This window comes from Agrilus planipennis, unplaced genomic scaffold, assembly GCF_000699045.2.
Source record: "Agrilus planipennis isolate EAB-ADULT unplaced genomic scaffold, Apla_2.0 scaffold7, whole genome shotgun sequence".
NCBI lineage: Eukaryota > Metazoa > Arthropoda > Insecta > Coleoptera > Buprestidae > Agrilus > Agrilus planipennis.
Window position 1 is genome coordinate 889,985 of NW_020439340.1, and position 9,207 is coordinate 899,191.

Sequence of the window (9,207 nt, forward strand, 5' to 3'; positions counted from 1 at the left end):
CTTGATCTTTGCTTTCTGCAGAGTATTTTGCCAATAAGATGATTTAAAAGATGCTATGGGGGGACCAGTTATGTTCAGTTTATTAAAAACTTTTTTAAAACTGTCTACAGTACTTTCCACTTCGTTTGCAAGGGTTTCCAGTTCCTGAAATTTAAATTGCACTGATTTAAATGAGTCGTTTGAAAGAAAATAAACAGTACATTTTAAATAAATTACCTTTAGTATATATTCTCCGGTAATAATGGCTTCTGGATCGTTAGTACAAGTTTCAATATTCCAAACAAATTTTTCAATATTTTCGAAAAGCTTAATTGCTGAATGTTCTAATTGTCTGCATCCACTAAATAAATTCATGTGTTCTTCACTTTCCAATGGTAACCATTTAGTAATTGTCATAATATTTCTCGACATATTGGTATAAATAAGTCTGTTTTGGCAAATTTCACGAAATTACTTATTTTTAAGTTTCCCATTTATTCACATTGAAAATAATCATTAATAATAATATGAGAAATAATTGTGCAGATGATGTAAACACATAATTTTTTCAATGTAAACAGTGAAAATTATAAAATTTGTAAACGTTTCCTTGGTAACAATTTAAAGAGAGGTCAATGAGGAAAATTTCTTAATATTCAATCCAGATTTTTGTTTTTAGATCTGTATGGTTCTTACTAAATATCTCCTTTTGCTTCAATAAATAAGTTAATAACAAATAAATAAATAAAGAGTAAAGCATAAAAAATAAGAAATACTCGGTAAAGTAATTAAACAAATACTGAATAAAATGAATAAATGGATAAACATGTAAATAATAAAGAAATAAATAAATTTTCTATTGCAATAATTAGTGTTTAAGCCAATAAATAATACAATTAAATTTTAAATATATTAATATAATGTTCTTAACGTTTTGTATGCAACCCAACATACAACTCATATACGGTTTTGCATACCTGCAAGGAAATATTGAATTTAAAAAGAACGACCTTGACTATAAACGTCAAACCTTTCTAACCTCAAAATACTAGGGTATGAAAATGAGAATTTTATCTTAAATTCCGATAAATAATTCAGTGTTATTTAATTAAACGTGTTAACATACATAACTAGAAAAAGTTAAAATTCAGACATTACAACCTTTTTTAGTTTTATTGTGTGTGTTTAGTTTTTGTGCCAATTGCCCTTTGGTCCGTTGGTGCTTTTTAATGTTGCTAACTATTAATTTCATTGATTTATTAATGTTTTAATCAAAAGTATGTTTGTAAATGGAACAATTACAATTTTGTACGGTTCACAAACAGGAAATTCACAAGATGTTGCTGAGAGGATTTGGAGAGAATCAAAACGTTTTTACTTTACTGGGTCTGTTAAACCTATGGATGAATATAATATAAAAGACTTAATTGCAGAAAAGTGCGTTATATTTGTTTGCTCAACAACAGGCCAGGGTGAAGAACCTGATAATATGAAAATGTTTTGGAAATTTCTTCTAAGAAAAAATCTTCCCCTTGATTCCCTTTCAAACCTCAAGTAAGTGTCAGTTACTACTTACAAAACTTTTCCTTTATTCCATAATCATTTTAGATTTGCTGTCTTGGGTTTGGGAGATTCAAGTTATGCTAAGTTTAATTTTGCAGCTAAAAGGTTGCACAAAAGATTATTACAATTAGGAGGTAAAGTCTTGGTTAATATGGGCTTAGCAGATGACCAGCATGATCTTGGATATGATGCTGTGGTAGATCCATGGATTGAAAATTTGTGGAATGAAGTATTAAAGATTTATCCTTTACCTAGTAGTATAGAACCCCTTCCTAAACACATGAAGATTAATCCTAGGTAAAATTTATTAATCTTGTAATTAAGCATTACTAATATTATTTTGCTTTGTATAGATGGTCTGTTTCTACATTCTTAAAACCAAACAGCAGTCTTAGGAATGGTTCAATGTACTATTCAACTCGATCTAACAAAGAGTTTTTTGTTACTATTAAAGATAACTTAAGGACCACTGATGGTTCACATTTCCAGGTAGGTGATGAAGTGTATTAACTAGTAATTTTCTAACTTAAATTACAAACTTTTAAGCTGTATGTTTCATTTTGATTTTCTTTTTAGGATGTTAGATTAATAAAATTTCAAACAAATGGTCAGAAATACCAGCCTGGAGACATTTTAGTTTTAAGGCCAAAAAATAGACCAGAACAAGTACTTGAGTTCTTTAAAATACTGGAGTCAAATAATGTATTTATATCGCCAGATACAGTATTTAGACTCTCTGAATTAAGTCCAGAGATACCAGTACCTCCTGTTTTAAGACAAGATATAACTTTTCGCCAATTGTGCGAAGAATACTTCGATTTATCGGCCCTTCCCCGAAGGCATTCGTTTGAAATCCTGGCACAATTAACTGAAAGTGATTTGGAGCGAGAAAAATTTTACGAATTCACATCAGCACAAGGACAAAACGAGTTATATAATTACGTTAATAGACCTAGACGAAATGTAGTTGAAGTGTTGGGCGATTTTCCCTATGCAATTAGCAATATAACACAAGAAATGTTCTTCGAAATACTAACACCAATTAAACCACGAGAATTTTCAATTGCCAGCAGTTGCATTGCCCACGAAAACGAAATTCATATTCTCGTAGCAGTTGTAAAATACAAAACTAAAATGGTAAAACAACGGTACGGTTTGTGTTCAAATTATTTGGCTGATTTAAAACCTGGTGATACTGTTTCCGTATGGACTAAAAAAGGGTGCTTTAAATTTCCAAACGACGACGTAAGTTTATATATTTGCTGATGAGTTGTTAATGTAAGAATAACTTTTTAACCTTTTTTAGAATACTCCTATCATAATGGTTGGACCAGGTACGGGGGTGGCACCCTTTAGAAGTTATATTTTAGACCGAGCTAAAAGGGGTACTGCAGACAGCAATAATTTAATGTTAATATTTGGCTGTCGAAACAAAGATAAAGATTTTCACTGTAGAGAAGACTTTGAAAAGCTTCATCAACAAGAAAAACTTCAACTTGTATGTGCCTTTTCCAGAGATCAAGACGAAAAAGTGTAAGCTAGCTTTCAGATTGATAGTATCTTTGTTTAATTGTATTTTTACGTTACATACAGATATGTGCAGCATAAAATTAAGGAGCATGCAGAGCAAGTTTGGGACTTAATTAAAGAACGGAATGCTTGTGTATTTATAGCGGGTAGTTCAAAGAATATGCCTCAACAGGTTCGCGAAGCCTTCGTCAGTGTTTGCCAGAAATATGGCAAAATGTCCGAAATTGAAGCTACCAAATATATTGTTGATATGGAGAAAGAAAATCGATATCAGCAGGAAACGTGGTCATAATGAAAGGTAATACGTAGTTGATTCATTTATAATTGTGCATGCTTGTAGTATGATATTTTAATTAATCTGTTACTTTACTGTTTCAGTTTTAGGAAAATATAAACAAAATAATTTGTTATTTATATTTGCACATATAATTTTTAGTATGTAAGTAGTCAATGATTTTTGTTTATTGTTTGACTATTCCAATAAATATTTAATTTATTATCATTTTTGTTTTGGTTGTATGCAATTTATTTGTAAATATATTAGTTCTGGGCTGTTAAAAAAATATCTGTGTATTTTTAATTAAAATTAATCCATATTAACAATCTCAACTAAAATTTCATAATTGTCTTTTTTAAGATTAATTAAAATATCAAAGTTCAGGGTAAATAAAATTTAATCAAGTGATTAATAATTCTATATTTTTTCAAAAAAATAATATGTTTATAATGTAAACTTATATACGCAAACGGAATAATCGTTATCAATCGTCCCAGTCATCGTCGTCAGTATCATCCGTTTCTCCTCCGCTGCTACTGACTAGTGCCGGAGGGGGAATCAGTTCAGCCATCCTAGCTAATGTAGAGGTGGCATCGATAGGAGCATTTTCGGCACTTTTCGCCCCAGATATTCCCTTTCTTCTAAGGGACAATTTTGCGTGTAAATCTGCCATAAGATCACCGCCAGTCTAAAAAAATTAAATATTTGAAAATAGAACAGTATTTAATAGTATTAACAAAATTACTTTTGAAACGTCAGAGGTTTTAGGAGATATGGGTCGTAGTTTAGCATTCTGGATTCCTCCTGTTTTTCGAATAGCTTCCATTAAAGTAGCATGAGCATTATCATTTGAAATTGGTAAATCTAATTTCATTTTGCTCTTTGCTACTTCGATATCCTGTTTTTTGTTTGTGGAAATATTCGTTTCAGGAGTTTCAGTCTTTTCAGGCACGTTATTATCAACTTCAGATTTAATATTGATATCTATATTTTGCTGTGGAGGGTCCACAACTTTATTAAACACATCCACTTGTGGTTGTGGCTTTACTTCTTTTTTAATTTCAGGTAGAGGTTTATCCTGAATTGTATCAACTTCAGACAGATCAGAATTAGTTTTGTCAATTGTATGGTTTTCAAAATTATCAATATGTGTTATATTAGTATCAGGTAAACGTTTTAGATCACTTGGTGTTAAAATTGAAGGTGCAATACCAAAGGATTCTTCAGCTGCTTCATATCTTAAGTCATCTGCAATTCCTATAAGGAAATAGAGAATACTTTAGAACAATTATAAGAATCAGTTAATTATTAATTACTAAGTTACCTGGTAAATCTGGCAAATCTAGGGGTACTTCTAAAGAAGGCACTTCTCCTAAATCTGGCGAATAGAAATAAGAATCTTCATCTGAACTTCTGAGAGTTGTTTGGTCTGTAATTGACACCGGAGCATCTTCAATGTTTGATTTATATGACTGGTTGTTTTGTTTTGGAATTTCAGAGTTTTCAAGAGGATCTAATGTAATATAGTCTTGGTATAAATTCTTTCCTGTGTTGTACAGTAGCAAATCAGTAAAAAATTCAATGTCTTCTGGAATCTTTCCTAGTCCTTTAGTTTCATAATCTGCAGGAGTATTCTTTGATTTGACATGATAGTATTCTAGGCGGTCAGAAGGTTCTTCTTTGGTGTTGACCGTTTCTTTGTACTTAAATTTTGTGTGTTTTGGCTGTATTTTGTCATCCTTACCAAAAATTGAAATATATTTTTGATTCAAGTTAGCAGCAGGATATTTGGAACTTGAAAATATTTGAATTGCCTTTTTCTCACCAGCTAATTTTTCAACTTTTGAATCTGCAATGTTAACTCTTTCTTGAATAGAAGCAAGTTTTCTTGTATTTGATTCGATCCTATTGTTAATTCTGTTAAATATATCGTTAGTAACATTTGATAAGTATTCTAAAGTATCTGCTATCTGGACGATAGTTTCTTCTCTTCGTAGATTTGGAGGAATAACTGGCACATTATAGTTGCAATTCATTTTAAATTACTTTTAAAACAAAAACACTAATACTACACCCATTTTATGCTTTTACAATATAGTTTTGTCACCGAAAGAATGAAAATACCGATTCTTATAACAGTACAAAAAGCTAGGTTATGTTAGCATGAAAAAGAATGACAAGGATGACCTTGAGTTGAAAATATACAATTTTGTTAGTAAAATTAGCGAGGCGTACCTAGTTTTATTTGAATGTTTAATTAAACTCTTCTGCAATTAAAGATTAATTCATAAACTTCCGTTATATTATTATTTTACGGTAATCTTTACAATCAACACATATTCTATGAACGCATTTTCGGTTAAAAATGTACATTTCTGGTGTTTTACTTGAGCAAGTTACTTGTTTTTAGTTGTATTAACGATTTAAAACATTTATTATTGACAAAACATCGAATAAAAGAATAATTGTGTATTTTTACGTAATTATAAGCAAAAATTTGATGCAACGAACTACATCTTCCAAAGCATCGAGGGTTACTGACTGAAGTATGCAAGTTTCATTCATTCTATGCAACTACATGCATCTGATTGGCTGTTACATCGGCGGCCATCATTGTGTAGTAATTAAATGTAGGTCAAGTTCAATACACCTGCAAATGTAAACAATACTAGGCGCCACTTATAGTAAAAATTAACATAAGGTACTTTGAAAAGGGATAAATCAGTTATTTCTTAACCGATTTAAATGCGGTTTTCATTAAAATTTAGAAAATTTAATGCCGCGTAATACTAATAAAAAATATACAATCTTAATTTACAATTACTTGATTAAATTATTATTTTGCAATTTACATGGGTTTATTTTCGTTGTATATCAATTTAAACAATCGTAAGGGGTAATTTTATAATAACACGTGGGCTTCTTATATATTTCTATGCTAAATTCTAACTGATACGGATGCCTGTACAAAATTTATTTATTTATATGTACTACTTATAATTTAAATATTTTAGTGATACATGTACAATTCTGTCAGGCCGGGCCTGTAGTTGATTCATTTTGTTGTAATTTTATTATTATTATTTTAAAATAATTGATAACTGAGCGTTTTAATTCAAAAGCTCTCCGTACCACCGTCGTCGATTGCGCCAGTAGTCTTGTCCAGTTTTGCCTATCCTGACCGTGTCCTTAATACGTAACAGTCTGGAAAATTCCACAAGTGCTTTTGTGAAATGGTTTTCGAAAAATTGTAATTTTTGCAAATTCGGGCAGCAAAAGATGTAGTGAAATCGAAAGCGAAATATGTAGTAATATCAATGTATGTGTACAATTTCTTCAAAAATGTACTTTGCATTTTTACCACTTTTCTATTTTTGATTTTCCGTGTTCATCTTGATATAAATAGCAATTAAATTGTTTCGAAATTTAATGCATTATGTTTTGTATGAATTTAACTTTTTTAAACTTGTACTACAAAGAGAATGTGTTAGTTTGTCTATTCTATAATATGTGGGGAATATTTTTTCTGAAATGAACGAACCAAAGCTGAAATTTCTTTCATTGCTTGAATGCTGTACTATTCTCGAGGTGGTTGCCAGCTGCATTTAATATTTTTAAATATAATAATGCCCTTTTTGTAGTTAAGAATAGGTATAACATTTTTCCAAGCGTAATTTTCCCTCTTTTATTTTCCGAATACTTTCTCTCTCATCAGACAGTCGTATGCTTGAACGGTCGATCGAGAGAGCAAGATACTTTATTCATCTTGATATAAATAGCAATTAAAAATTTGTTTTGAAATTCAGTGCATTATTTTTTGTATGAATTTATCTTTTTAAACTTGTACTACAAAGATCATGTGTTAGTTTGTCTATTCTATAATATGTGGGGAATATTTTTTCTGAAATGAACGAACCAAAGCTGAAAGCTCTTTCATTGTTTGAAGCTGTACTATTCTCGCGGTGGTTGTCAGCTATATTTAATATTTTTAAATGTAATAAAACCTTTTTTGCAGTTAGGAATAGATATGACATTTTTCCAAGCGCAATTTTCTCTCTTTTATTTTCCGAATACTTTCTCTCTCATCAGACAGTCGTATGCTTGAACGGTCGATCGAGAGAGCAAGATACTTTATTCATCTTGATATAAATAGCAATTAAAAATTTGTTTTGAAATTCAGTGCATTATTTTTTGTATGAATTTATCTTTTTAAACTTGTACTACAAAGATCATGTGTTAGTTTGTCTATTCTATAATATGTGGGGAATATTTTTTCTGAAATGAACGAACCAAAGCTGAAAGCTCTTTCATTGTTTGAAGCTGTACTATTCTCGCGGTGGTTGTCAGCTATATTTAATATTTTTAAATGTAATAAAACCTTTTTTGCAGTTAGGAATAGATATGACATTTTTCCAAGCGCAATTTTCTCTCTTTTATTTTCCGAATACTTTCTTTCTCATCAGACAGTCGTATGTTTGAACGGTCGATCGAGAGAACAAGACATTTTGTTCGTCTTGATATAAGTAGCAATTAAAAATTTGTTCTGAAGTTTAATGCATTACTTTTTGTATGAATTTAGCTTTTTTAAACTTGTACGAAGAGAATGTATTAGTTTGTCTATTCTGTAATGTGTGGGGAATATTTTTTCTGAAATTCCCTGGGTCCTGTATTGGAACGATATCAACTAGTCCATCAACAACGGTGAGTTAGAATAAAATAAAAAATATTTCAATATCTATAATATCAATTTATTCAGGAAAAGGTCATTATCAAGAGTCAAGAGTGTCTAAATTACAATATATTTTTATTTTTCCATGTTTATAATAAAAAGAATTTAAATATAATTTGAATTATAATAATGGAGTAATTATAAGCGTTTTAAAATTAATTTACACATTTAAATTTTTGTTCACTTGTAACAGGGACTTGTGTGGACTTCAGTATTACTTTTAATGTTTTGTTTTTGTATTTTCTGCTTAATGCAACCAATTCTCTAATAGGGACGAACGTTACGTAAACTGGAAGCATCTGGGCATTAATTGAAGCATCATTTCACTTGAGATTGTAGCACCTAACAGTGCCTTTGTCCCATCTATTTTTTATTTCTTGATAAATCAATTTCTTACTTATTAAACGAACGAAAATATTTAATGTATTGAAATTTTTGTATGGAATTAGTGGAAAGATAATTATAGTTAGAAATTGCCTTGGTGCACTTTCAGCTCCCTATTTGGAACCATCATTTTTTATTTTTGATAAATTAATTTTTTCTTTTTTAAACTAACTGAAACTACCAAAATTTATGTTAAAGTTGTTATGGGACATCAGTGAATAGAACATTATAGTTAAAAATTATCTGGGTGCAGTTTCAATCCCATGATTCAAAAAGGTCGTTCTTATTTTTCCCTAAATGAATTTTCTATTTGTTTTGTTTTTCAGGTAGATCATCTAAAAGAAATTTCTTCGTCTTGCGTTTCATAGGTCAAATCGATAGTTTTTTTTTTCTCGAAGGGTAAGGATTTATTTAATTTAATGACGATATTTAAATGTTATATATTCTTGTGCTCTATTTTGAATTATTTTTATTACTGACGTTGCTATAACCCTTAACAGATTAAATTTTCATTCAAAATTTATTTAAGAGTTACATATTAAAATAAAAAATAGTCTGTAGGTATTAACTTAACAATTATTCAAACAATTAATATCTGATTTTGTTGTAATTCTTTTTCAGTTTCTTTCTGGAAATGGTGGAGATTCACTGGAGAGTTCGAATTGGTTTTGAAGGGATGAATTAATTATGAAATTATTTATGGAGTTTATCTATCTATGGATTTTCTTTTAACCTTTTTCTGTTG

The 9,207-nt window shown here is 29.9% G+C and overlaps 2 protein-coding genes and 1 long non-coding RNA gene across 4 annotated transcripts; 2 read left to right on the plus strand and 1 right to left on the minus strand.

Moving 5' to 3' along the window:
• The first annotated feature begins 949 nt into the window (after nucleotides 1-949).
• On the plus strand, nucleotides 950-3,488 carry LOC108734163 (NADPH-dependent diflavin oxidoreductase 1). Of its 2 annotated transcripts, XM_025978622.1 has the most exons (7): nucleotides 950-1,032; nucleotides 1,305-1,533; nucleotides 1,588-1,839; nucleotides 1,896-2,031; nucleotides 2,119-2,787; nucleotides 2,849-3,075; nucleotides 3,136-3,488. In XM_025978622.1, the coding sequence occupies exons 2-7, from the start codon at nucleotides 1,379-1,381 to the stop codon at nucleotides 3,362-3,364; spliced, it is 1,668 nt and encodes a 555-aa protein (XP_025834407.1). In that variant the 5' UTR covers nucleotides 950-1,032; nucleotides 1,305-1,378; the 3' UTR covers nucleotides 3,365-3,488. The 2 variants fall into 2 exon arrangements, with proteins under 2 accessions (XP_025834407.1, XP_025834406.1); XM_025978621.1 differs by lacking the exon at nucleotides 950-1,032 and having other exon boundaries at nucleotides 1,041-1,533.
• Nucleotides 3,489-3,754: 266 nt separating this feature from the next.
• Nucleotides 3,755-5,890, minus strand: LOC108734176 (WASH complex subunit 1). The gene is made up of 3 exons (XM_018465607.2): nucleotides 4,674-5,890; nucleotides 4,095-4,606; nucleotides 3,755-4,037 (listed from the first exon to the last, which is right to left on the minus strand). Exons 1-3 carry the CDS (start codon nucleotides 5,383-5,385, stop codon nucleotides 3,834-3,836), a joined length of 1,428 nt encoding a protein of 475 aa, XP_018321109.1. The 5' UTR covers nucleotides 5,386-5,890; the 3' UTR covers nucleotides 3,755-3,833.
• A 795-nt stretch (nucleotides 5,891-6,685) lies between these two features.
• Nucleotides 6,686-9,183, plus strand: LOC112905713. Its single transcript, XR_003231974.1, has 3 exons — nucleotides 6,686-8,050; nucleotides 8,789-8,861; nucleotides 9,084-9,183. It is a non-coding gene; the product is annotated as an uncharacterized LOC112905713 (long non-coding RNA).
• The last annotated feature ends 24 nt before the right edge of the window (nucleotides 9,184-9,207 follow it).

Bases quoted from the DNA above. Each gene is read 5' to 3' on its own strand.
- LOC108734163 (XM_025978621.1), top strand. From the start codon at position 1,259: ATGTTTGTAAATGGAACAATTACAATTTTGTACGGTTCACAAACAGGA. The intron at 2,032-2,118 runs GTAGGTGATGAA...TTTTCTTTTTAG, and splicing joins CTGATGGTTCACATTTCCAG to GATGTTAGATTAATAAAATT. The intron at 2,788-2,848 runs GTAAGTTTATAT...AACCTTTTTTAG, and splicing joins TTAAATTTCCAAACGACGAC to AATACTCCTATCATAATGGT.
- LOC108734176 (XM_018465607.2), bottom strand. From the start codon at position 5,385: ATGAATTGCAACTATAATGTGCCAGTTATTCCTCCAAATCTACGAAGA. The intron at 4,607-4,673 runs GTAACTTAGTAA...ATTTCCTTATAG, and splicing joins AGATTTGCCAGATTTACCAG to GAATTGCAGATGACTTAAGA. The intron at 4,038-4,094 runs GTAATTTTGTTA...TAATTTTTTTAG, and splicing joins AAACCTCTGACGTTTCAAAA to ACTGGCGGTGATCTTATGGC.